This window comes from Kogia breviceps, chromosome 19 (genome assembly GCF_026419965.1).
Source record: "Kogia breviceps isolate mKogBre1 chromosome 19, mKogBre1 haplotype 1, whole genome shotgun sequence".
NCBI lineage: Eukaryota > Metazoa > Chordata > Mammalia > Artiodactyla > Physeteridae > Kogia > Kogia breviceps.
In genome coordinates this window covers 37650779-37678640 of record NC_081328.1, presented here as the reverse complement: position 1 = coordinate 37678640, position 27862 = coordinate 37650779, and the positions used below count along the sequence as shown (strand labels likewise).

General features: G+C 41.4%; 1 protein-coding gene across 1 annotated transcript in view; it reads left to right on the top strand.

Moving 5' to 3' along the window:
• The window catches only part of IKZF3 (IKAROS family zinc finger 3), an 85766-nt gene extending 58748 nt beyond the window's left edge, over window positions 1-27018 (top strand). Inside the window, exons 4-8 of the mRNA XM_059047437.2 lie at window positions 764-1024; window positions 1935-2102; window positions 5214-5330; window positions 14269-14385; window positions 25108-27018. Coding sequence (XP_058903420.1) covers window positions 764-1024; window positions 1935-2102; window positions 5214-5330; window positions 14269-14385; window positions 25108-25811 — 1367 coding nt within the window. The 3' untranslated portion in view covers window positions 25812-27018. The remainder of the gene's footprint in view (window positions 1-763; window positions 1025-1934; window positions 2103-5213; window positions 5331-14268; window positions 14386-25107) is intronic.
• Window positions 27019-27862: the final 844 nt, after the last annotated feature.

Sequence of the window (27862 nt, the reverse complement as noted above, 5' to 3'; positions counted from 1 at the left end):
CTTAGATTGAGCTTCATTTACCTGTGTCAATGAAGATGACTCCTTAGAAGGTTATGTTAAAGGATTACTTCTCCTTTTATCTTTCTCAACACTATTTCACTAGTACTGCCAGCTTCCTCTACATTCAGTGTTCTCTCTTTATCGGTTCCGAGAGAGAGAGAGAGAGAGAGGGAGAGAGAGAGAGAGAGAGAGAGAGAGAGATAAGACTCATTTTAGCAGTTGGTATACATGGAAGGGGAAGAGGCAAAGCATGGCTTAAACTCAGAAAAAAACATGTTAACTATTCAACTCTCAGTCTTAGTGGCAAAAATTGGATGCAATTGAAGAATTAAAACAGCATTTTCTTCTTGAAACCAAGGAGAACATCACCTTGCCTTGTAACTGCAGCCACCGAAAAAATACTAAATCTGAGAACCTTTCTTCTCCCCCGGTGCTGGAGAAGAATTGCTCAAAATGTGTTTTTCATAGTCGCTTTGAACAGTCATAGCTAAAATCTATTATCTCTACTTTTCTGGATGGCCTAAAATGCTGTCATCTCTTTGTGTGCGTGCGCGCGCGTGCGCGTGTCTGTGTTTTCCCCTGACTGTGGTTCTGAATTCAGATAATGAGTGATCATCCTGATGGTATTTTCTTGTTTTGTGGATGTACAATATTGTTAGCTTCATTTAGTGTTTAATTGTCAGTTGTGGGTCTCTGCTCTTTGAGCTGCTTTGATAGCTCCAAAACCAATCATCGTTCATTCCTTGCATTTTCCTCCCTGCAGATGATTCAATGAAAGTGAAAGATGAATACAGTGAAGGAGATGAGAATGTTTTAAAGCCAGAACCCTTGGGAAATGCAGAAGAGCCTGAAATTCCTTACAGCTATTCAAGAGAATATAATGAATATGAAAACATTAAGTTGGAGAGACACGTTGTCTCGTACGATAGTAGCAGGCCAACCAGTGGCAAGATGAACTGCGATGTGTGTGGATTATCCTGCATTAGCTTCAATGTCTTAATGGTTCATAAGCGGAGCCATACTGGTAAATAGTCTCCTTTATCCATTGTTCTGAAAACTGTCCTAATTCAACCACATGAGAAAGAAGTGGTGGAATTGAGGACTTACTTTGGATTACTTTCATTGATTTTTGCTATAATTCTGATGTATCTCTCCCTCTCTGTATTTCCATTTACCCAGTGATTTTTTATTCCTGCTTCTTGGTGCATTTGGCAAACATATTGCAAATGCTATGACTAAAAGAAGACTGTAGAGAGCACTAGGTCAGCCACATATTTTTCTTCAGTTAATAAGTGGGAGTTAAATTGTGTGATATGATAGGCGTCTTTCATCTATTTTTGCATAACTTTTAAAAAAGCAGATCTCATTATATTGGGTTCAAATTTGGTAGATGAAAGGACATAGCTTTTATTAACAATTTTAAAAAATTTCTTTTCAGACAACAAAAAAGCAGAGTCAATAGAAATGTATACAAACATAACACTCCCACTGAGCCCAATAGATTTCATCTGACTTCGGATATGACGACTTTAAAAATCATTTCTTGAATTAAAGAAAACAAACACTTCTGGCTCTTTATACCTTGTTAGGACTTCAGTCTGTGACTCTTTTTACAGATTGAGATTACATTCAAAAGGAATGCTAAGTAATGTAAAAACTTAAATCTAGGAAGCGCTTCTAAAGCTACTCTTATTTTTTTGCTCTGATCCAAGACAAGATACCTCAAGTAGCCTTGCTAGGTGAGTGCTTTTTCTCTTCTGGAGGGAAGAGTCCATAAGTAAGTCTTAGGCTTGCTTTGAAATACAGCTCCCATCTGATCCCAATAGGAACAAAAACTATCGAAAAAATGAGCTTTTGCCATAGGCATCTAATCTGTGCATATGTTTCGCCACTTGCTGGGTGATCAGAAATCTCTTTTTTTGTCCTTTTTAAAGGTGAACGCCCATTCCAGTGTAATCAGTGTGGGGCATCTTTTACTCAGAAAGGTAACCTCCTCCGCCACATTAAACTGCACACAGGGGAAAAACCTTTTAAGTGTCACCTCTGCAACTACGCATGCCAGAGAAGAGATGCACTCACAGGTCATCTTAGGACACATTCTGGTAAGTGAGAGCAAGGAGCATTCCATATCTAGTAAATGTGTGTTCCTCCGTGCCCATTGCGGAAACTAGAAAGAGTTCAGTATGGAGGTTTTCATCCGTCACTCTGGCTCTGAAGGGTTACAGCAGCAGAGACCTCTAGGGCTAATGGCACTTCCATTAAGGCATTAATTGCTCTCCATCTGGCCCAATGGGGTTGATCATCTCCGTACCATCTTTGCGCCCCTAGAGAACATCACAGTCAGACAGGAAAAGCCTGCCCTATAAAAATGCTTTTTTAATTTTTGCAGAAAAAATTATAGCCATCAGTATTTTTATGGTAAACTTTATTAAAAGATTATTTTCCTAAAAATATACACACATACTTTTCATTCAAAAGTCTGGATAGGGCTTCCCTGGTGGTGCAGTGGTTGAGAGTCCGCCTGCAGATGCAGGGGATGCGGGTTTGTGCCCCGGTCCGGGAAGATCCCACGTGCCGCGGAGCGGCTGGGCCCGTGAGCCGTGGCCGCTGAGCCTGCGCGTCCGGAGCCTGTGCTCCGCAACGGGAGAGGCCACAGCAGTGAGAGGCCTGCGTACCGCAAAAAAAAAAAAAAAAGTCTGGATAAAGCAAATGATGTACTGTTTGTAAATTATGTAAAACTGTAAACTGGGTATGACTCGGGGGTTAGTTTTGGCTAGTCTGGGCTAAATTGGGGAGTTTGGGCCATTCTGGCCTAAATTTCTTTTTTTTGCATTGAGATATAATTGACAATATAACATAGTATTAGTTTTAGGTATATATGAGCTAAATTTCTTAAACCTAACTTTCTTCTTCATCAGCGTATTTATTTATTATTATTTGTGTGTGTGTGTGTGTGTGTGTGTGTGTGTGTGTGTGTGTGTGTGTGTGTGCGGTACGTGGGCCTCTCACTGCTGTGGCCTCTCGCGTTGCGGAGCACAGGCTCCGGACGCGCAGGCTCAGTGGCCGTGGCTCACGGGCCCAGCCACTCCGCGGCACGTGGGATCTTCCCGGACCGGGGCACGAACCCGCGTCCCCTGCATCGGCAGGCAGACTGTCAACCACTGCGCCACCAGGTAAGCCCAGCGTATTTATTTTTAATCTCTAAAAGATGAGCAGCAGTAAGAATTCATAAAAGGCTATGTTCTGTCTTGATGTTTTCGCTCCTTATTTTAACCACAGAAGATACATTTTTTTCAACATTTAGAATTTCCCTCCTAGAAAAATAAAACTGAGTTTATTTTCAAATTTGGGACCTCATGTTCTTGATGTTATCTGACAAAATTTTAATTGAAGAAAAAAAAGCTTTGTTTTTATGTCAATCCACATTCTGCTTTGACTAAAACCCAGCCCCAAACCCGCAACTGGTCACAATTCAGAGACTAAGGATTAAACAAATCAGCCCCAACGAAACCCACCATGAGAGATATAAATGGCAAAAGAAGGGTTTCTTTTACAGCTCATTGTTCAAAGTAATGAATTATGACTGAGTTTGGTCCAAAAAATTAGAGTAGTTCTTTTCTGTTGCTTTTTCCAAGTAAGATCCAAAAATAATAGTCATTTTTAAGACAGATTCTAGAGGACCCCAATTTATGCAGAAACTTAACATTCTTAGCCCTAACAGAGCTGCATTTGTTTTAACTTGGGATTCCATAAGGATCTTTTAGTGCTTTAAGTCCCAAAGGCTCTGTTTTAAACCGAGCAAGAGGATTAGAAAATAAAAAAATCTCAGTCCCTAAAACTCTGAAAAATGCGTGGGGTACGTTTCATCGACAAGTCAGAAAGGCTAGCCCCGCACACAGAACTGAAGTTATTACTTACATGATTTTAAAAGTAACTCATTTGGAGGAGTTAGGAGGTTAAAGGTGGCCTGAATTGTATGGATGAACTTTTGAGGAAACTTTTGCTTTATCTTAGAAGTTAAGATGAAGTCATTTTTGCAATTCCTTCTTATTTCTATTATTCAATACTATCCTCAGGGGCTTCCCTGGTGGCACAGTGGTTGAGAATCCGCCTGCCAATGCAGGGGACACGGGTTCGAGCCCTGGTCCGGGAAGATCCCATATGCCGCGGAGCAACTAAGCCCATGCGCCACAACTACTGAGCCTGCGCTCTAGAGCCCGCGAGCCACAACTGCTGAGTCCACGTGCCGCAACTGCTGAAGCCCGCGTGCCTAGAGCCCGTGCTCCGCAACAAGAGAAGCCACCACAATGAGAAGCCCACACACCGCAACAAAGAGTAGCCCCTGCTTGCTGCAATTAGAGAAAGCCCATGCGCAGCAACGAAGACGCAACACAGCCAAAAATTAATAAATAAAATAAATAAATTTTTAAAAAGAAAACAAAAACTATCCTCAGTTGGATAGGTCAGTTTTTATTGATTGAGCCCAGACTTTGCTATAGCCATTGAGCAAGGACAAGCTACATTTATTGAAATCTGTCAACGCTCTAAAAAGACTGAATGGCTAACTTCCACAAACTGCAGCATTCTTTACTTACAGCCAATTGGATGTCACAGAATATCGGATCTCTTCCTACTGCATTCTTAGACCACAATAACCTCCTTGAAAAATAAAAAGTTCCGGGCTTCCCTGGTGGCGCAGTGGTTGAGAGTCCGCCTGCCAATGTAGGGGACACGGGTTCGTGCCCCGGTCCGGGAAGATCCCACATGCCGTGGAGCAGCTGGGCCCATGAGCCATGGCCACTGAGCCTGCGCGTCCGGAGCCTGTGCTCCTCAACGGGAGAGGCCACAACAGTGAGAGGCCCGCGTACCAAAAAAAAAAAGAAAAAGTTCCTATTTTTATTTTTTTCCTGAAGAAACAAGATTGGATCGGGAGCCAAAACACTATGCTCCATGATAGTCATTAAATCCAAATCCTTTCATTTGGGAAAGGACACTATCCTTTCAAAGAATACTCTAACATGATAGTCAATCGTAGGCCATAACCTTATTTCAGTTTACTAAATTTAAAAGTAATTGTAAGTGCACAAGTATCCAAATACTCTGGCTTCTCTCAGCAGTCTCATTCTTAGTGGACAGTTTTCACAGGGCCCCAATACACCATTTGTTCTATAACCCCTGAGGGTCACTGAGTACCCCTTGTGCTCTCCTTATAGTTGAGAAACCCTATAAATGTGAGTTTTGCGGAAGGAGTTACAAGCAGAGAAGTTCCCTTGAGGAACACAAGGAACGCTGCCGTACGTTTCTTCAGAGCACTGACCTGGCTGAGACTGGTGAGTTCATGCAACACCCGTTCTGCACATATTTAGTGAGCATCTGCTGTTCTAGGTGGTAGCATACAATAGTAGACAAAAATACAAAAAATCCTGCCCTCCTGGAGTTTATATTTTCATAGGGAAAGACAGACTAGAAACAAAGAGAATAAGTACCTTACACAATAGAAGGTAGTAATTGCTATTGAGAAAAATAAAGCAGGTACTGGGGGCTGATGGTAAATAAGGAAAAACATCAAGGAGCTGACATTTTAACAGACTTAAAGGCATACGGAGAGAGCCCTGCAGATAACTTGGAAATAGCAAGTGCAAAGGACCTGGGGCTTGAATTTGAAGAAGTAGAGATAACCCTTTGTGGCTGGAACAGAGTGAGTAATGGGACACGAGGCCAGAGAGGAAATAGGAAACCAGATCTTATCAGGCCTTGTAGGCCATTGTAAAGACTTGGATTTTTCTTTGAGTGAAATTAAAAATCTTCAGAGGATTTTGAACAGAGAGGTGACGTGATTGGACTTCTCATTTGAAAATAAAATCACTCTACTTGCTACTGAGAATAGGTTGTATTGGGGACAAGATTAGAAATTGGGGAGTCCAGTTAGAAGGCCATTGCAATAATTCAAGCAAGAAAAAATTGTGTCTTGGTAATGGTAGAGGTGGTACAAAGTGTTTTAACTCTATACAGTATAGTTTAAAGATAGAACCAACAGGATTTCTTAACAGATTGATGTGGGATGTGATGAAGAATGCAGTTGCCATTAACTGAAATGGTAAAGACTGAGGGTAGAGGCAGTGTGAGGGGTGGCTAGGGCAGAGTCCATTAAAACCAAAAGGATTTTCTTTGCACAAGGCCCCCAAATCATGTACTTGTCAACTCATATGATTTATTGTGATGCTTATATTTGGTTCTGGGAATTTCATATTTTATTCAGTGTTTTGAATTACATGCCTAGTGACAATTGGTTGAAACACTGGATGTCTTTCCATGTATCAGTTGTGTTTTTATTTCCTTTCATTCTTGAGTTGAAATAACCTGAAACTTTTTTGTGTCACATCTCTGCAGTTGTCCTTTGACCCATATAGTTGACCATCAGCCTGGTTCTGCAGCTTGGATTGCCTGATATTTTTATTTGTTTACTTGAACCAGTTGCTTATTTAGAGTAGGTATAAATCCTCGTGGGATTTGGTGTTTGACAGCAGTAGTTGCAATTGAATAGTTTGAACATCCTAAAACAGAAAGATTACAAAAAAGTGACAGAAATAATGTGAAACTCAGGAAAAATGGAGTGCAAATCATGAGTAGTTTAACTGTACCCGTTTTGAGTAAGAGGAACCTTTTGTTTTAGATAAAGCCTATTTTATGGTGTTAGGAGCTGGCCAGCTGACTTCTGTTGGTTTGCAGTGCTTCTGTTTTTTATCCTGATGGCATCTTTAGTTTTATCAAGGAGTTGGATTTCCTCCTTATTTCTAAAAAGAAATGTTTACTCTTAAAAAAAAAAAAAGGCTCCTAAAACTTGGGTTTTGACGTCTTAAAGCAACATGCTTAAGGTTAGTCAGGCCATACCTGGGCATCTTTACTTGACGTTCCATATTTCAGACAATAGACAAAGCTCTTACCGTGAGAAATTCTCAAGTTATGAGAACCTATTATGTTCCAAATAGAATCATTGATATTTAAAGCAAGAAGAATTAAAGAGAGCAATTAATCCCACCTGTTCATTTTATTTTATTTTATTTTTTGACATCTTGATTAGAGTATAATTGCTTTACTATGTTGTGTTAATTTCTGCTGTAAACAAAGTGAATCAGCTGTATGTATACATATATCCCCAATATCCCCTCCCTCTTGTATCTCCCTCCCACCCTCCCTATCGCCTGTTCATTTTAGAGGTGAGGATATTGAGACTCATCAAAAACTCAGTGACTTACTTAAAAATCACTAGAACTTTTGTTGTTTTCATGATTAGCTATTTTTTTTTATTTTCAAAGACATATTGGGACATAATTCACATACCATTCAACTCACCCTTTTAAAGTGTACAATTCAGTAGTTTTTAACATATTCACGAAGTTATACAACCATCATCACCACCCTAATTTCATAACGTTTTTGTCACTCCCAAAAGAAGCCCTGTACCTATTAGCAGTCACTCCTGTTCCCCCTCTCTCCAGCCCCCGGCAACCATCAATCTACTTTCTGTCTCTGTGGATTTGCCTATTCTGACCATGTCACGTGACTAGAATCATATAATGTGTAGCCTTTTATGTCTGCCTTCTTTCACTCAGCATAATGTTTCAGGGTTCATCCACGCGGTAGTACTTCATTCCTTTTCATGGCTGAATAATATTCCATTATATGGATTCATTGCATTTTATCTATCCATTTATCAGTTAATGGACGTTTGGTATTTTTCCCACTTTTGGAAAAATGGCTTAATTAGCTATATATATTTTAAAGGTTATGTATTATCTAGTTAGCAAAAGTAGAGTAACACACATACTAATAGGCACATACGTATGCATATATGTCTTGATTGTCCTGGAAGCAGGGGAAAACATTGAGTAAAATATCCTCTGTGAACAGTAAGTTCAAAACTACTGATTTTGAAGTAAGGTTACCACCTTACTTCCCATCCCCATGACCTTTTTTAGGAATTTCATATTAGAAAAGTATCCAAAAAAAATGTTTTCACTATCTTCAGTGGTATAAGGTGATTCAGGAAATACTGAAATACGGAGGTTGAGTTAATTTGCATTTCATAGGCTGGTTTGATGGATCCACGCAACACACTTTAAGTCTCAGCAAAAAGATAAAGGGTTAACTAAGTCAGCAACTTTTGATTTTTTTAAAAAACAAATATGTCGTTATGGTGGTTTCAGGTTAGAAAATGTATAAAGTCTCAGCTTAATCAAATATAATAAATACTGCATGTCCTGTCTATCTTTGATATTTCAAATAGTTCTCATGATTTTTCCTGAAATCCAAAATATAAAGAATGTTTACTCAAACACAAGCCAATCCTTTAATTATTGCCACAGCTCCCTATGTGGTTTCCATTTCTGTTTCCTTCTTAAAATTGGGAGTCCCAGTCTAGACATAGTGTCCCATTTTGAGCCTGACCAATATAGTGTCACCAGTGGTACCTCCCTAGCTTTCATTTTATTTATTTATTTTTGGCTGCATTGGTTCTTCGTTGCTGTGCCCGGGCTTCCTCTAGTTGCAGCGAGTGGGGACCACTCTCCGTTGCGGTGTGTGGGCTTCTCACTGCGGTGGCTTCTCTTGTTGCAGAGCACGGGCTCTAGGCGTGCGGGCTTCAGTAGTTGTGGCTCACGGGCTCTAGAGCGCAGGCTCAGTAGTTGCAGCGCACGGGCTTAGTTGCTCCGCGGCATGTGGGATCTTCCTGCACCAGGGCTCGAACCCATGTCCCCTGCATTGGCAGGCAGATTCTTAACCACTGAGCCACCAGGGAAGGCCCATCCCTAGCTTTTAAAGTGATGCTGCTGCATTGTGGATGTGGCACTTATTCATCAAGGGCTTATTGTAAATTGAAGTGCAGCCTAGAGTGAGAGCCAAGCCTTGGGACAAACCTGCCCCAGTCAGGAAGCAGGCCTTTATGGAAGCAGAACAAATGAAAAGGCCTCGGACTGGAGACCAATCTGCAAAAGAAGGTCGTGTTGGGCAACAGGACTTCCGGCCTTGCTAATCATTTTCTTTTGTTCAGATAGCATGCGTTGGATTCTCATGTGCCAGGCTGTGTGTCAGAGCTGTTTATAAAGATGAGTGAAGGTTAAGCCCCTACCCTTAAAGTATTCACAGTCCAACAGGGGACCGGGTACTTGATCTGTTAATATAAAGGTCTAATAGAGATACATGTGATAGTGTTACTTCAGTCCAAATTTTTATACCAGACATCATCAAGATACTCTAATTCTGTCTTAATGGAGTATATATAAAAAGAAGAATGAATATAGACGATCACAGATTTCCTTTTCTCATTGGCTTGAACCTTATTCCAGAAAGGAACTAACAGCTGGTATAGAGATTCATTTAGCCTCATTTCACACAAATTATGAATACTTGGAGTGGGACATATTTTTGTATGACAATGAGTTCTAGTAACAACACGATTTTTAAACTAATTGAATAATTATATTTATTTATGAATCTAAGAGTCAAAACCTTTTATCTTCATTCTCATTGTTGCGGTTGAGATAATACAAGCATGAGAGTTTCAGAATAAATTTATATTTTTACCAAATAGCAGTCCAAAGAAAAAGCTTAAAATGTTTTAAACGTCTATTTTCCCAACAGATTATTAGAAAATCAATACTAACTCAACAAGTAGTATTCATTCTACATGCTCAAAATGGCAACAGTTTTATGTAACTTTTTTGTTAGAACCTGCCTTGCTCTTTGATAGCAGTCTATTGTTAGACAATTCTTATTGCATAATAACACCCCTTTGTTCCACTCTCCATCAGTTACTGGCTGGCCACACCATAGAAGAGACAGGAAGAAATGCCTCTTATTTGAGATCCATTTAACACTTCAAGATCTAATGAAGGATTTTGAACAAAAACAAAAACACAACGAATTATATAGTTAAATCTGCAATCACTTTGAAATAGAAATGGCATCATGCAAACAGTACAGTTAACTAAAACCCAGACAAACCATTAACATTTTTGCAGAGATTAAAGGCGGTAACCTATTCTGTAATTTTGACTTCGTATGAGTTTTATTGTTTATTTTTTCAACGTGTCATTAAAATCATTTTGCTAATGAAAATGGGTATATCCACTATACACTAGTAGGCAAGTAACATGAAGGGGAATTGACCCCGAATTATAGTCCTACTCCCACTGTGCTCACTCATGAACCAAGTGTGCAAATTGTCCCTTGCCACCGTCCCATATTCCCCACACCCACCCCTTGCAACACTAAACTGCCAAAACACCACCCAAGAACGGATTTCCTATTTCGTCATTTAAACCCATTATCTTGTTCCCTTACTATCTTGCCAAACTGGTTTCCCTCCACTTACATTCTGAGATGTGATGTGGCAAGATAACAAGTCTAGACTATTTGTATAAATAGACAGTTGGGTCTTAAAGTTGAAGCAGAGGACCAAACGCCAAGTCCTCTTTTTTCTTTTCCCCCTTTCAGTGTACTACCACCTAAACTCCTTGTAATCCCGAAGAGATTGGCTTGACTCCAAAGCATTTCTTTGTGTTTTAAAGGGTGTTCGTTTAGTACAGCAGCTGTCCAACAAATGCAAGGCACAAGACTGAGAGTTTGGGAGAGAAAATGAGAGTATACCATAGTCAGCTGAAACTTTAGCCTTTGCCTCACTTGCCAATTCGAAAACACAGTTAACTCAGTAAAGATGACCTTAATCTCTAGGATGTGTTCACATGTGCAATGAGGATTGGGATCTTGGAGCTGATATTTTGAGTGAATGACCCTGCGGGTGGGTGTGGGTAGATGGCAGCCCTCTAGATGAGTAGTTTCAGAGGATTCCTTTCAATCCAACCAGAGTTGTGGAATATGGGAAGTCTCCACCCTTGCCTCAAATGATCAGTCTCTCCGTAAACACTCCAGAATTTTATCTTTTTAAATGTCAGGCATTTGGTCACTGATTTCCAGAGTAAGATTTACCTAGAAATGACTGTCATGGCAAGCTTGGTGAGTAACCAGGGATAAAAGATGATGTTATCTCTGAAGGTTGCCGTTTAGTGACATGCCCCAATTATGTTATTTAGGTCAGTGTATCCCCGCTTTAGCCTCCTTCCAAATATAGAGTATATAGAGTGTGTGTCCTCAGAAAGATGCTTGTGGTAATTGATGGTGGCTTTGGTAAAATGTAGGGAGATGCTGAGAGCCAAATGGGAAGACTAAACTGGCAGCATGACGCTTGCGCTAAGTACTGGGACTGACAAACAGATCTCTGGGTAATGATGGGGCCATTAGAGGAATAACTAAAAGACTAAAGAAGAGTAGTGGTAAGATGGGGAGAAAGTTAAAAATTCCCAAAGTACTGTTTTTCATTCTTGTTTTACTATAAATCTTTTTGGATAAGAAATACACGGGGCAGGCATGGGGGTGGGGGAGGACCTTACCTGGCTTGAAGCCTCTCAAAGTTGCTGGAACCAGGAATGAATGTTCCTAGTCAAAGCACAAACTTAGCTGCCTCTCTGATGCTTCTAAGAAAAAGCCTCCTTCTAACAGCCTCGGGAACTTATTTCAAATCCCAGGCCTTTGTCTTTCATCTCTCTGCTCTTGGGGCTCTGGGTAGTGCCACATCTGGTGGTGGTTTGTGTGAAAGGAAATAATATGTATAATAGTTTCCTGTTCGGTCATTTAAACCTATCCCTGTGCTGGACAGAATTTAACCCACTTCACTCAACAGCAGTGTTCTGTCACTAAAGTGCCCGTTATTTACAACGATCGGTCAGCTACAGTCGCAGGGCTTTACCACTAGTCCCAAAGCTGCCCAGTTCCCTTATTCGGACCCTTACTGTTTTCATTTACGCAAATAGTGTTGTTATAGCTTAAGCTGGAGGCTGGGATTTATTTCTTTAGAGCATAGAATTGTTTTGGAGAAGAAACTCACAAAGTCTAGTAAATATGGTCATTGTCACCATTCTCTTCTCTTATTCATTTTTGGAGCCATTATTCTTGAATTTTTAAAACCCTGAGCCTTATAATTTACTGTGTAATGACTGGCAAGGAGTTTTAAAAAAACAGAAACAAAACCATGCCAAGAATAAAATGAAAAATATTTAATACTTTGAATTCTCTCTTTCTGATTTGGCTTTGGTCTCTCACCCTGGCCATACTTGATAGTCTTGCCCTTGAGGTCTTTCTTTCTATCTGTCTATCTATCTATCTATTTATTTATTTATTTATGGCTGCATTGGGTCTTTGTTGCTCCTCATGAGCTTTCTCTAGTTGTGGCGAGTGGGGGCTACTCTTTGTTGCAGTGCGCGGTTCTCTCATTGCGGTGGCTTCTCTTGTTGCAAAGTACGGGCTCTAGGCATGTGGGCTCAGTAGTTGTGATTCGCAGGCTCTAGAGCGCAGGCTCGGTAGCTGTGGCGCACGGGCTTAGTTGCTCCGCGGCATGTGGGATTTTCCTGGACCAGGGATTGAACCCATGTCCCCTGCATTGGCAGGTGGATTCTTAACCAGTGTGCCACCAGGGAAGTCCCTTCCTTGAGGTCTTTCATTTACTGCAGAGATAGCCAGTTTTCTTCTCTCTGGGCATGTCCATTTACGATACTGAATATCTGAGAGACCATGGAACTTGTGACATTATTTCTGTGTATTAGAATCTCTTCATACAGCAAACTCTTCAGCTACAGAATGAGCACTGACAATTCCTAAATCTGTGTATGTATTTAGGGGGAAAAAAAACCCATTCTGTAAAAATCATCACTTGCTTTTTACTCTAGTTACTTAAGCTGATTTCAATTTCTTCTTCCTTAGAGACATGAGGAATGTACAGATACTTCATTTTAGCTTGGACACCCTAAAATGCTTATGATAAAACAGAGGGAAATGTTTGTAGCATCACAACATGTTTGCTTAGGGCAGGGGTGAGCAAAATTATGACCCTCAGGCCAAATGTAGCCAGCGGCCTATTTGTGCACAGGGATTTTTACATTTTTAAAGGTCAAGGAAGAACCAAAGAATATGGAACAGAGACTGTACGTGTCCCACAAAGTTTAAAATACTTACTATCTATCTGACCCTTTACAGAAAAAGTTTACTGATCCCTAGCTTTGGCTAACATCATGTGTTAACATTTAAAGCCTTGTATTTAGAGCAGCTGGTATCTCTGAACTTCAGACATAAACTCTTATTGGGTATTGCCTGCTGTACCAGGCTAAATTGTACTATATTTATCCCAATTTACTATTGAGTTGATTCAATGTTGGCACTATTTATATATTCTTCTAGTGGTTCTCAATTCTTGCTGCATCTTAAAAATCATCTGGAGAGCTTTAAAAATGCTGTTGCCTAGGCCCCTACACCAGAGATCCTGATTTAATTGATCTGAAGTGGGGCCTGGGCATGTGTGTCTTCTGTACTCTTCAGGTGATTCTAATGTTCAGGCAGGTCTGAGAACAACAGACCTATACCACTTAAAGGTCTATTTGTGGATTGACAATTGGACCATATTCTTAGGCAGTTTTTATTCACATTTTTCATTAGAAATAGAATAAAGATGCATTATACAAATTGTTCTTTAATTTCAAGACAGAAGTGTTGCTCAGGGAAATTTTAACTGAGACAGTTTTGAAATGTGAAGAGCATATGAAACAGATAATGCAGAGACCAGTAAAATATAATTTAAAAGACAGGAACTGAAAGGAGCATGCTGGAAAAAAAAGAAAAAGAAAAAGAAAAAGAAAAAACCACTCAGAATTTCAATACACAAATCACTGAGTAGATTTCTTGCTGTCTGGGTAAGTGTATCTATTTTCAAAAGTGCTGTTAACATAAACATAGCAGTAAATCTGGGGCACCATCCTTTTTTTTTTTTTTCAAAGTTGTTAAGAAGAATTATATCAGTCTGCAGGTGTCATATGCAGTTACTCAGAATCAGAAAGAAGGCTGATGGGGGTTAGAAGATCTCCATCTATCTTTTTGCAACCAACCACGTCCAGGCTGTTTATTTAATACTTCCTCTTGCTAATGAAGGTACTGGTTGGGGATGGGTCGGGCTTTCCCATGTCGGCATAAGACTGCAAGATTTGAATGTGACCTGGTGTTGGCTTCGACAACAGCAGGTACCCCAGTCAAGAATCTGAGCAGTAATAACAGGTAACAACAGAGTTTGCATCAGACCTCTGACACTTTCCCTTCCAGTTTATTTCTTTTTCTCTCCATTTATCAACGTGTTCTTTTCCCTCTTCTTTTTTCATTTTTCCAAACCAGCAAGTGCGGAGGCAAGACACATCAAAGCAGAGATGGGAAGTGAAAGAGCTCTCGTTCTGGACAGATTAGCAAGCAATGTGGCAAAGCGAAAAAGCTCAATGCCTCAGAAATTCATTGGTAAGAATACAACCCTTTTTCCTGCTGTTGTTAGCAGATAGTTTGAATGAGATAACATAGGATGCTTACTACACAGGCCCTTCCTAGTTTAATCTCTGTTAAAATAAGGTAATTGATTTTCCATTGTACAACTTTTCTTCTTCAGGATTCATTTTGGTAACTAGAGCAAATGATAAAATATTTTAAATAAAGAATCTTAACTACTGAAGATGCGATTATTTGGTATCCAATTTCTTAAATGAAGTTGGTGTTAAAAATGCTGTTCCTTCCTCTTTATTCCGAATGACATATGTTCCATGAGAAAGTTTGTGCAATTGATACCAGTACGACGTTCAAGATAGCATTTTTGTAATCTTTTGCAACTATGCTTTACAACTTGGTTCCCTTATCGTGCTCAAACGTTTTTCATGCTCTAAACTGTATTGCCATATTTTCTTGAATTTGATTGAGAATTGGTTTTAAGAGAAAGTGGTTGGGAATACATAGATATAAATAACAAGGTTTGATTTAATCATTTGTCTTACTGGAGTTAATTTTTATACCATTGGTTTCCACATTGTCAAAAAATACAGCAAGAATGAGATGGCTAAGAAGTAATTATGTCCATTAAACTGTTACGACCGCCAAATGGCAGAAATATTGTGTTGAATTCTCCCAAATGTTTACATAAATGTGACGATGATATTTCAAATAGATTTGTATTTGTGAAGTAGGCAGCTGAATTGAATGTATTGGTTTTGCTATAAGTTGAAAGTCGGTGATATTGAACAAAAATAGTTATCACACGAAAATAGACCTCCCTCAACACCAGTAATATTTTAGAAATCTGTCAGTCTGTTTTTCCAAAGCTACTTGCTGTTGCTATTGATTTCTTACTTCAGTCCTTTTGTGTTTATTCTTTTCAATAGCTTTTACAGATATCAAGTGCCTGCCTGGTTTTTAAATCTGGTTAAATATTATTCTGGTCTAGGTAATTTTAAAATTCTGGTCTAACTAGTTTTTTAATTTTATGTGAATTATAGAGATATATTGAAAGAACCCATATATTTCAAAGCTACCTAGCTTTTTTTTTTTTAACATCTTTATTAGAGTATAATTGCTTTACAATGGTGTGTTAGTTTCTGCTGTATAACAAAGTGAATCAGCTATACATATACATATATCCCCATATCTCCTCCCTCTTGCGTCTCCCTCCCACCCTCCCTATCCCACCCCTCTAGGTGGTCACAAAGCACCAAGCTGATCTCGCTGTGCCATGTGGCTGCTTCCCACTAGCTCTCTGTTTTACATTTGGTAGTGTGTATATGTCCATCCCACTCTCTCACTTCGTCCCAGCTTACCCTTCCCCCTCCCCATGTCCTCAAGTCCATCCTCTACGCCTGCATCTTTATTCCTGTCCTCCTAGCTTGGTATTTATACTTATTTATTTTATGTTGTTTGACTGAGAAGTTATTGTATTCTTTTAGTCACTTTAAGAATAAACTGTGTCAGACTAAAGTTGGTGAATTTCATCTCAGAGAGACCCTCTCCTCTTTACCATCTTCCTTGGTGAGAAATGTCAGGGGGCGTGTAGTGACTTCCATATGGGGTTTAGGCACAGTGGACCAATTGTGATTGCAAGACATTATCTTAAAACATTGCTCATACCTCTTTTGAGCTGTACTTACGTGAAGAGGTTCTGGCTGGCATACAAAAGGAAGCTTGGATTGTTATTCTATGCCATGAGTATAATTTAATTTGGGGGATGTTTTGACTGTAGAAATGGCTGCAGCTGATATGGGTGGGGAGGAACATGGGGAAAAATGGGAAAGAAAAACATGTAAAGTGACTTAATTTCAATCCAGTTATGGTCAATGCATGTTGGTCTAAGAGAACTAAAATATGAGGGAAGGTACTTAGTACACATAGTTGCCCTAAACCTGTCCTTGAGCTAAAGCCCTACTTAATAAGATAAAAGTTGCTTTGGTATCTTCATGGGTTTAAAAACACATGTTTCACATGTCCAAGTCCATGCCATTTTGCTTATTGCATAAGGGATCCATTCCATTTGTTTATTACCACTGTGACCAGGAGATTCTCACTCTTCCATTTCCAGACTCAGGAGAGGTGCTGATCTTGTAGGTACTGATTTCTGTCATCTTCTGAACCATCATGTTCTCTCTGAGATGAAATCAGGAAACCCAGTAGAGTTAGCTCTCGATTTGAGCTGAGGTAGCAACTTCAGGACTTGGGGGCCCTGAATAGCTGGGGGAATTTTTTTTATATATATAAATTGTGGTAAAGTGCAGTGTAGGAAGAGCACTGGATTAGAAGCCAAAAGACTGAGGTTGTGATTCCAGTTCAGTCATTTCTTAACTGTGTATGTTTAGACAAATCACGTAACCTTCCTGGGCCTCTGTTTACTCACCTGTGAAACGGGTAGACTGAACAGGTGATGAAGTGATCCAGAAGGTCCCTTGCAGCTCTACCATTCTGTAAGTCTGCAAGATGAATTATAAAAGGCAGCAACAATGAGCACCGCTTTTTGTTTATAAACCCATATGTATAACTTCAGATAACTTTTTTCTCAAGGTTGTACAGATATGGTATGCTATGTTATAAACCATAGTATATAATTTAGGTTTTTGGGGGGGAAGATGTCATTTAATCTGAGAATCTATAAAACAGCTGCATTAGTTCAACATTTATATATTTTACTTAGTACATTACTACTTATTCATTTGCTCTTTCATCCATTCACTTATCATGCAAATGGTTACAGAGCTCCTGCCATATACGTGATGTTCTTGTTCCTGAGCACGGTTCTAATCCTCTAGCATTAGCTTATTCCCTGAACCTTAAGAGATTTTTTAAAAAATAGAAGAAACCCCTTCAATCATTTAACTGAATCCACTTTTTGATAGAAAATAGTAATATCAAGGGGAAAATAAAGGAACATTATAATACTGTGCAGTATATGGGATGAAGTGATAGAAAACATATGGGGCTAATGTCTTCCCTCCTTCTCTTCTCTCTCCTATATTTCCTCTCCAAGGCATCATTTTCTGAAAAGATTCAGCTGCCAGGGAAATGGCAATGGGTAAAGTGTGAAGGAAGAATGAGTCACTCCCTTTAATCCTTGTTGACAGTTGCACAGTTTGGCTTCCCTGACCTCTTGAACTGTGAGGGTAAAGGTGAAATTATACCATCAGGTCAGCCTGTTACTTTCCTAACAGGCTTGACATAATTAGCAGTAGATAGCATTTTTCATCCATTAGAGATGAACTGAGGAAGAGGGATGGATTGGATTAAGTCTAAATGCATTTAGAAACACAAAAACATGCCTCTATTGAAGAGTAAGAGTAAAATTAAATTACCCAAGTAGGAGAAAATGAAATCACTTTTTTCCTAGTTCTCCAAGAAATTTTGAATCACTTTCTATAAAATAGGAAATAAATGGACACATATTCATTAGAAATCAGCATCTTTATGTCATCAAAATAATTCTTTTTAGTTGTTCTTTCCAAAGGACAAGAAGACCTTGCTTTTAGCACCTAAGCCCTTTAGGGATTGTCTTTTTTCTGAATCTTATTCTCCTGTTACAAACTTGCTTGACTATGCTTCTAACTAGGCCATCTTCAAATACTTGGCTCAAAATAGAGGCCAGATTTCTCTCCTGAAGGGAGGAGGAAAATGACTACATTTCTGCATATTTCTTTCTCTGATTTTCATTCTTTCTCCAAAAACAGATGTGTTATTCAGACCAAAGTGGTTACCATAGCATCTCCCTATTTTTTAAAATTTCATGTAGTACTTTATTAAATGAAGTTTTCATGTTGAAAAGAACATGAAAAAAGATCTCACTCACCCCTCCACCCCCCCACCCCCACCCCCCATAAACACGTTGTGAGGTTTTGACACTTCAGCAAACACTGTCGGTTCTCCCTGTGAAGTAACTAATGAGAAATGGTCTGCTTTGGTTAACAGAGCAACAGGAAGCAGTTTTAATACCTGCTTCTAAAAGCAAAAAGTATCTTCTCCCATCCCTTCCCAAAGGGCCCAAAATCCCTAATCCTATAAGCATCAAAAGTCATAACGTTTTTGAGCTTGAAGGGATATTAGGAACCACCCAGTTAAAGTTCTTTTACTAAGGAGGGAAGGGGGAAGGGAAAAATGGAGAGATGCAGCTAGTAGGTGACAGAGCAGGGCCAGAGCCTGGGTCTATAAAGTGCTGCGGTCCAAGGCCTTCCACCCCCAGAAAGTCACCCAGAGCAGTGCATGTCATGTGTGCTACACAGGAGCTTTGGAAAGGGAAGGGTCTAGTCATTGAAAGCTGGTGGAAGAAAAAGCCTTGAAGAAGGGCAGTCATTCTCTCCTAAGGGTGTGTTTTCTTGAGAAGAGATCTGTAGTGACTCCATCAGGGCAGATGACAACCAAATAGCACTTCACGGTGACTCACAGAGGACAAAGGCTTCTGCAGCAACAAAACGTGGTTTCCAGCTCCGTTTTCCTCACTGCCACCCCCATGGCTCTCTCTGTTCTCTCTCCTCCTTCCTGCTTCTCGTTCCGTGGCTTCCTACCCTCTGCCTTCCTCCTCCTGGAAGAGGTGTTAGCCACTTCAGTCTCACTTAGATTGAGATCAGAGCCATCATCATCATCAGGTATTCCATTTACCCTACTTACCTGCCCTTTTTGGGGGGGAGGATATGTGCTTGCAGTAGGAGTAATCGATGATACACTTGGGAAATTGTATGAAGGCATCAGCAGATACAGTTAAGTGACTTGAAGAAACTTAAAGGCTTAAAGAAAACCCCAGTGTTTCACATTACCCCATCACGATGACTGTAACCTCAGAATTGTTATTTTTTCTAATGTTCAAATCATTTCTCCTCCTCTTCAAAAAATCTTTCAGTGGCTCCCCGTCAGAATAAAATCCAAACCACCCAGGCGTTCTGAGTCTTTCACAATCTGTCTCTAAGTTATCTTTTCTAAATGTATCATTTCAGCCAACTAGTCTTTTAATTCAGCCGTAATGAACTACTCCCACTTCTTTGTAATCCTTCTTTCCATGGTCGCTGTGTGGAATGCCCTCCCTCCCATCTGCCCCCTAAACCTCCACGTGGTCTACATTCCCATACTTGCCTGAATTCTCTCTCTTCTCTGTTCTCCCTTTGCACTCAAAGCAAATTTAACAGTCTGCTTTTTTTTATTATTATTTTTATTTTTCCCTTGATTTTTATTTATTTATTTATTTATTTTAACATCTTTATTGGAGTATAACTGTTTTACAATGGTGTGTTAGTTTCTGCTTTACAACAAAGGGAATCAGTTATACATATACATATGTTCCCATATCTCTTGCGTCTCCCTCCCTCCCACCCTCCCTATCCCACCCCTCTGGGTGGTCACAAACCACCTAGCTGATCTCCCGGTGCCATGCGGCTGCTTCCCACTAGCCATCCACCCTACGTTTGGTAGTGTCTATATGTCCATGCCACTCTCTCACTTCGTCACAGCTTACCCTTCCCCCTCCCCATATCCTCAATCCATGCTCTAGTAGGTCTGTGTTTTATTCCCGTCCTACCCCTAGGCTCTTCATGACATTTTTTTTCCCTTAGATTCCATATATATGTGTTAGCATACGGTATTTGTTTTTCTCCTTCTGACTTACTTCACTCTGTACGACAGACTCCAGGTCTATCCACCTCACTACAAATAACTCAGTTTCATTTCCTTTTATGGCTGAGTAAGATTCCGTTGTATATATGTGCCACATCTTCTTTGTCCATTCATCTGTTGACGGGCACTTCGGTTGCTTCCATGTCCTAACAGTCTGCTTTTTGTGACGTGTGTAAATGTCTCCACCACCACCACCACTACTACCACACCTCAGATTTCAAGGAGACTTTAGAGGGGAGAATAGATTAATACTTGTCCCATGTTACGTGGCATATTTGAGACATGGTCCATATTTTTCTCTCTCCACTCTCTTGGCTACTCTGTACTTTGTTCTACCACATAGTATTAAGGATACTAATTTGTAATGAAATTGTGTACATACTACATCTCCTCCTGGATTGCAATTAAGTTTGTATTCTTCAAAACACTTAACATGCTGTGAGGCAAATAACAATAATAATAATAATAGATCTACCAGTTATTGAGTGCTTACATGTGCCAGTACTCTGTTAAGCACTTTATGGACATCATGACAGCTCTGTTCATCATAGATGTTTCTTGAATGCATGCTACTGGTCCATAAGGAACAAAGCACAGTTGCTTTTCTACTGCCTATGGGAACCATCCCAGCAGAGAATCTGAAGTCATTGCTAGTGGTGGGGTTGTGCGGCCATGGGCGAGGTGGCAGCCAGGAAACAGCAGTTAATGCTCAAACATGTACTGAGGTATATGGGCCCTTGGATCACATCCTGGTTCTCCATTTACCAGTTGAGCAACCTGAGCAAGTTAATCAACCCGTTTGTGCTTTAGGTCCTTCATCTGACTAAGAGATGATAATTCATCTTAGGTAAAATGAAACAATATGCAAAGTACCTGGGACAGCACTGGGTATATAGTAGTGGCTCAATAAATAGTAGCCGTTCTTCTTAGTATTATATATACGACACAGTGCCCGGTACTGTGAAGTAGAGAAGCAAACAGGTTAGAGTAGTGGATCTTGTCCCTCCATCCCGAAGGCAGAGGTCTAAATCCACATGCTCAGCTAAGGTCCCTTGTAGCTTTAGGCTATGATTCTGTACTTTCAAGTTGGCACTTAGAAGCCAACAACCATATGCCCTCACCACATCGCGGCAATTCAGGTCAGGCAGTCGCTCAGTTCAGAGTTACCAAAGCCTAGATGGTAGGGATTGACACCTTTGAAAGGGATCACAGGTGGGGAACGGCCCAACCAAGTAGCCTTGGTTTCTAAACTTAGGACTTGTTGCCATTTGTATTATCGTTGGAAGAAACCCTCTAATTCAGCCCGAAGCTTCTCTCATTAATCACTCAAACGTGTGTGGTACGATTTTGACTAGAAGCTCGGTGCAGGTTTGGGAGCAGTTACACTCTTGTGGTTTGAGTAACCTTTTTTATGAGTGTATTACTAAAGAAACGTGAGCTGTTGGCTTTTCAATTACTGTAGCTTACCCCTTTTGAGTTTCATACACATTGAGTCATCGTGTCTACAGGTGACCGATAATCATCTGCACTAATCAAGTTACCGTAACTCGGAGATGAGGGGATCTTATGAGTGCAGGTTGCGTGCACGTGAAGATCTGAGGCTCTCCCGTCTTCTTAACAATGAACAATGGTCTGCGTTAACCACAGAACTCAGTCACACATTTCCACTCATCCCGGGGTTGATTTTCCTCTTATTGTTTTGCCTCTTACGACTTCAGCACTCAGCTGTTTTCTGACATGTGCTGCATGCAGGTGGTATAGATTATGAAATTGTAGGCCTAGTTAAGTAAAACCAACTCTCGGGAGAAGAGATAAAAACAGAGTTTGTGATGTGCCCGCCCCACCTCGGAAGCTTTATGGGAGCCTCTCTGTTAGGCGAAAAGATAAAAAGATGTCCAGGGACCCCCTGGTGTTTGGGGAACTGAGTAGAGCCAACCACACTGGAAAATCATCACTAACCTTGAAAAGGCCAGGAAACCCAAGTTCATCATTTCTGTGTCACTTTCAGGGGAATGAATATTTGTGACTTTCGACAGCTTTCATGTTCTCAGTCTCGTTCTTCCAAACAGCTCTAATCAGAGACTTATCCAATCTGGCAGTTGAAAAGTAGAACCGTTGATTACTTTGGCAAAGGTCTACGTTTCTGTTCCTTTTTATTGAGTTGCCAAGGTACGGTGATTTTCTGTGCATATTTTTTCTCTCAGGTATTTGTCTGGAAACTGTCAGGTTGGCCTTAAGGTAGTGGGGATACAGGACAAATCCATCTGATTAGATTGGATCTTTTAGCAGGTCTTTTTGTCTCCAATTTCTCACTGTTCTGGTCCATCTGACCCATTGCTGTTACATTAATATCCTGAAAATAACATTTTGACCACAAGCATCTCTTGCTCAATGCGGTTTGTAGAGGTTTTGCCGTTTGTCCAAATCTAAACCCTACGGTTGGGTATTCAGAATGCCCATCATTTGGTCCCACCACGTGTTATCTTTTTTCAGTATCTCCTAAAAGGTTGGAGGCAGGGCTTCCCTGGTGGCGCAGGGGTTGAGAGTCCCCCTGCCGATGCAGGGGACGGGGGTCCGTGCCCCGGTCCGGGAAGACCCCACATGCCGCGGAGCGGCGGGGCCCGTGAGCCATGGCCGCTGGGCCTGCGCGTCCGGAACCTGTGCTCCGCAACGGGAGAGGCCATGACAGTGAGAGGCCCGCGTAACGCAAAAAAAAAGTTGTGGAGGCAAAGTGCCAGGAGGCTCACAGAGCATTTGAAAACCTTGATCCACATGGCAAGAAAGTTATTTTCTTTTTAGTTCTCCTTCAATCTTCCTGATTACACCAACGAGAAGGATTTAGACGTAACTAGATGTTAATTGCCTTCAACACTAATCGCACACTTGGTAATCTGTGTTTTTAGCAAAGAGAGAGGGGATCTTTGTCTCCAGGTACTTACAGTATCTGATCAAACTTTAATAAATTGCTGTGTTTCGTTGTCTTTATTTTTCATAGTTACCTTCCATTTGTGGCAAGTGGTTCTGTTTTTCTTCTGTTTACGTTAATGATATAAAGTTTCCTTAAAAAACAAATTTCTTCAGCAAAAAAAGAAAGGAAGGAAATGCGAGCTGATTCAAACAAAATTAAAAACCCCTAACATTTACCAAGTGCTTTCTCTGTGCCAGGCACTGTTCTAAGCGCTTACCAGTTGAGGTAGGTACAATTACTACCCCCATTTTACGTGAGGACATGGAGCCATAGACAGGTTAAGTAACTTACCCAAGGTCACACAGCTAGTCAGGATGAGGCAGCATCGAATCCACACCATCTGACTCTAGAGTTCATGCTCTCAGCCACCACACCACCCTGGGGTATGAATATTGCGGAATGTGGAGGGCTAAGTGAAGTTTGAGAAATACTTTCTTCCACACTTCTTGATATTGCTCTACCCAGACTCTCTTACTCCTCCCTGCCCATGTCTTGGATGGCCCCACGTGTCTGTCTGGATTCATGCTCCTCCCTCAATTAGGATATCTCTTCTACCGCTCTGAAAATCTAAATCCTACCAGCTCATCAAGACCCTTCTCAAAATGTAGGTTTTCCAAGAATGCTTTCCCTTCCACAAGTACTCCTGAATTTTTTGCGTTCCCATGACGCTTAAATATACACTTTGTATATTTACAAACCACCCTGCCCTTCCCTTTTAATTCTTTTTACAGAAGACACGTCACCCACCCTGCTTAAACGCCTCAAACATGGCATTTAAAATACAATCAAAAGCTTCCATAGAGCAAGGCTGCCCTTTCTCAACTTTTAACATTTATTTTGCTCCAATTCCATCTAGCCAAGTCTTATTTCTCTGCCCCTAGGTTGGAGATACCTCAAGAACAGAAACTGGTTCTTCCAATCCTTTTTGTTTTCTTGTGTTTTGTCTTCCCTGAAGCCTTTACTGTATGGCAGTGACACGTTCTAAAACCGCAACGTGCCTAGGCAATGTTAGGGAAGAGAGGATACGGTTTAGCAAATCTCTCAGGATCCAACGTCTATGGAATGAAAAAGCATCAGCAATAACGTTAGCCTCACCTCCAGCCCTTGACACCTCTTCCCCACTTTCTCTTGCCTCCACCAGCCACTCACCATTGAGCACATGTGCCATCACTGAAGATCCCGCTCCTGCCTTCCCTGTGGCCTTAGAGCCTCTGTTTTCTAACACACAACACCCACACGCCCTGAAGGTGGCTCAAGTCTGTTTTCAGAATTTCTCAGCAGTGTGACATGTGAAGTAGGAGAGGGTGACCACAAGTACATTTTTCAGTTAAGTGTGAGATAAGTCCTAATGATCACATATGTACCAATGATACATCTTTTCAAGCAGAAGCAGAACAACACACTTTATGAAGAGGACAAAGATCATCATGATCTTTCATCAAGAAAGCCTTTCTAAAACTCTCTACATTTGAAGCTCTTTTATTTAAATCTCAGTCAGCCTGATAACTGACGTGTTTGGGAAGTGGTAAGTTGGAGTTCTGGGGGCTATTTTCTCTGCCTCTGCAGCTATTTAAAAAGCTGCCGAGGCCAGAGCATCCCCACTTTTTGCAGCACTTCCGGCCCCCGGCTCCCTAGTATTACAAGCAGAAAAGAACGAGCAAACTAAGAGTTCGGGCATTGACCGTGTCTTCAGAGTTCATGAGCAACAGAAGTGCAGAGGTCCCCATATGCTCCTGCACACTGACAGCTGCCTTTCCCCCTCTTAAGCCCCCCTCCTGGTGTTCTCTTGCTTCTTTTCTCCAAGGTTCCCTCCTGGCATGAGCAGTGGAAACAACTCACATTGTAGCCTCAACTTAGTGACATCTCTGACTCTCCCTTTTGCCTGCTGGTTTCAGTTCTTTTGACTGTCCAAACATGTGCTGTCAACCACTGTCCCCTGAGACTTCAACACCCGTGTGGGACCATTCTGTCTGGGCTGAGTGTTCTTGAACAGGCCACTTGTCCTTCCTCACTTTTCACGGACTCCAGAAAATAATTTTACAAACTCTCTGCCTTTGTGTTGTTCCTTTTTTCACTCTTTCTTTCCCTTGTTCCAGGTGAGAAGCGCCACTGCTTTGACGTCAGCTATCATCCCAGCTATATGTATGAGAAAGAGAGTGAGGTGATCCAGACCCGAATGATGGACCAGGCCATCAATAACGCCATCAGCTATCTGGGTGCCGAAGCCCTGCGTCCCTTGGTCCAGACACCTCCTGCTCCCACCTCGGAGATGGTCCCAGTTATCAGCAGCATGTATCCCATAGCCCTCACCCGTGCCGAGATGCCGAATGGTGCCCCCCAGGACCTGGAAAAGAAGAACGTCCAGCCGCCAGAGAAGAGCCTGCCTTCTGAAAGAGGCCTCTCCCCCAACAACAGTGGCCACGACTCCACGGACACTGACAGCAACCACGAGGAACGCCAGAATCACATCTACCAGCAAAATCACATGGTCCCTCCTCGGGCCCACAATGGGATGCCGCTTCTGAAGGAGGCCGCCCGCTCTTACGAACTCCTCAAGCCCCCACCCATCTGCCCTAGAGACTGCATCAAAGTGATCAACAAAGAAGGGGAGGTGATGGATGTGTACCGCTGTGACCACTGTCGAGTCCTCTTCCTGGATTACGTGATGTTCACCATTCACATGGGTTGCCACGGCTTTCGTGACCCTTTTGAGTGTAACATGTGTGGCTATCGAAGCCACGATCGCTATGAGTTCTCATCTCACATAGCCAGAGGAGAGCACAGAGCCATGCTGAAGTGAAGAGCTGGGCCCAGAGATGATTTGCACCTGAGCATTCAACATCATTTTGAAAAGCTGATAATACCCCTCGCCTAACAAATCACTCTCAGAACAAACTCAGTTCCAATCCCCTTTTCATGCCATTTTCGTGTCCAAAGGATCACGTTCACGTGGGCAGCAGAGACATGCTGTCCCCATTCAGAAACTGTTTGCAGATATATCATGTTACTACTTTTGTGAAACCTTTGTTTTCCCATCAGGGACTTGAATTTTATGATATTTAAAAGCCAATGAAGTATTTGGTCATCATCTTTTGCAGCAACAGACAGGCATTCTTTGGAGTCTGTTGCCAACCAGAAGGGTCCCCTGGTTGTGCTGCATGAGACATTGTTTCTGAGATACATCAGCCATACGTGGAAAAGACTTTTAGCCATATGCCCAGGTCCACAGAGAAGAACTGCTGACCAGCTGACCTTGCTGGGAAGCCTTGCCCTTCTGCACTTCACACAAGACTAAAGGGTTAGGATATAAACCTTCCATCGCAAATTATAGTCTAACAATTAGGAAAAGAACAGCCATAAAATGTTACCAATAACTGAAGCCCCTAGTCTCCAAGCATCAGGTCCACTTCTTATCACACAAGCAAAAACAACCCAAGTTTTCTGATGGCACTTCTGCTTCTACTCTTTATCCTCCCGTCTCCAATTAAAAGCTGCTTTGGGGGCTTCCCTGGTGGCGCAGTGGTTGAGAGTCCGCCTGCCGATGCAGGGGACGCGGGTTCGTGCCCCGATCCGGGAAGATCCCACGTGCCGCGGAGCGGCTGGGCCCGTGAGCCATGGCCGCTGAGCCTGCGCGTCCGGAGCCTGTGCTCCGCAACGGGAGAGGCCACGGCAGTGAGAGGCCCGCGTACTGCAAGAAAGAAAAAAAAAAAAACCAAAAAAAAACGCTGCTTTGGGTTAAACCATTCATGGATAGGAGAAACTCTATCTCAGAAGAACTAATGGTTTAAATATAGACTGTCCTGGGAACTCCAGGAGGTTGTCCACTGTGGGTGATGGCATCCATTTCCTACTGTCTCGATTGGCAGGCCTGGTTCTGAGGAAGGAGATTGTTTAGCAGCACCACCGGGGATGCAGGGAAGGAGGAACAACCACCTGAAAGTTCTTCATCTCCTCCTTCATGGAATATTGGTGTACGAACCCAAAGCACACTTGCCAATGATTTTTTGAAAAAAAAAAAAAAAAAAAAAAAAAAAACCAAAGAATCCTGAAAGTATGACTTAGCCTCCCCCTCCCCACAGGAAAGGAACCGAGGATGCCCGTGATCAGAGCTGAACTTCAGAATGGAGTGAGGAGGGGGGCACCTCTGCTGGCAGGATATCCTCGATCAGGCAGGTCGGGGGGGTCCCAGCCCCCCATTTTAAATGGAGCTGTTGTATTCCACAAAGATTCCTGAAAGTCTGATCTTGGTTCTGCAGGTGTGTCGGTCATCTTTATCGTTAATTATGGGAGACATGCTATCAAGGAAAAGTGATGTAAAAATTGTAAAATTAGCACTGGAATGAGGGTCACAAAATCTGTTTGCTGATTCCATATTTGCCACTACTTAGCCAGATGACTTCGGGCAAATCATTTAACTCTTAAAACTAAGTTGCTTCAACCATAGAATTAGGAATGGGATTTAGATGTTCTCGAAGTTCCTTTACAGCTTTAAATTTATGTGATTATGCAGTAACCACAATTATTTTTTTAAACCTCTTCATGTATGGGTATTAAGCAGAAGAGTATGTATATGAATATACGTTTCACATTTCTTTGGTGTGAAAATGGAAGTATTGTTAAGTTTTTCCTTTAACCACTGAGTTGTGGTGTCAAGAGGATGGTGAGGAGGAACAAAAAACAGGAAGGTATTTTGATCTTGCCCCAGAGTGTACACACAAACGGGCACCTGCAGCTGCTTGCCGAAGCCTTTTTTTTTTTTTTTTTTCTCCTTTTAAAGAACCTATGTTAGGGAAAATAAATTCTGCTTCCAGGGACAACTTCATGGAGCCTATTTACAAATTAAGAGTCAGC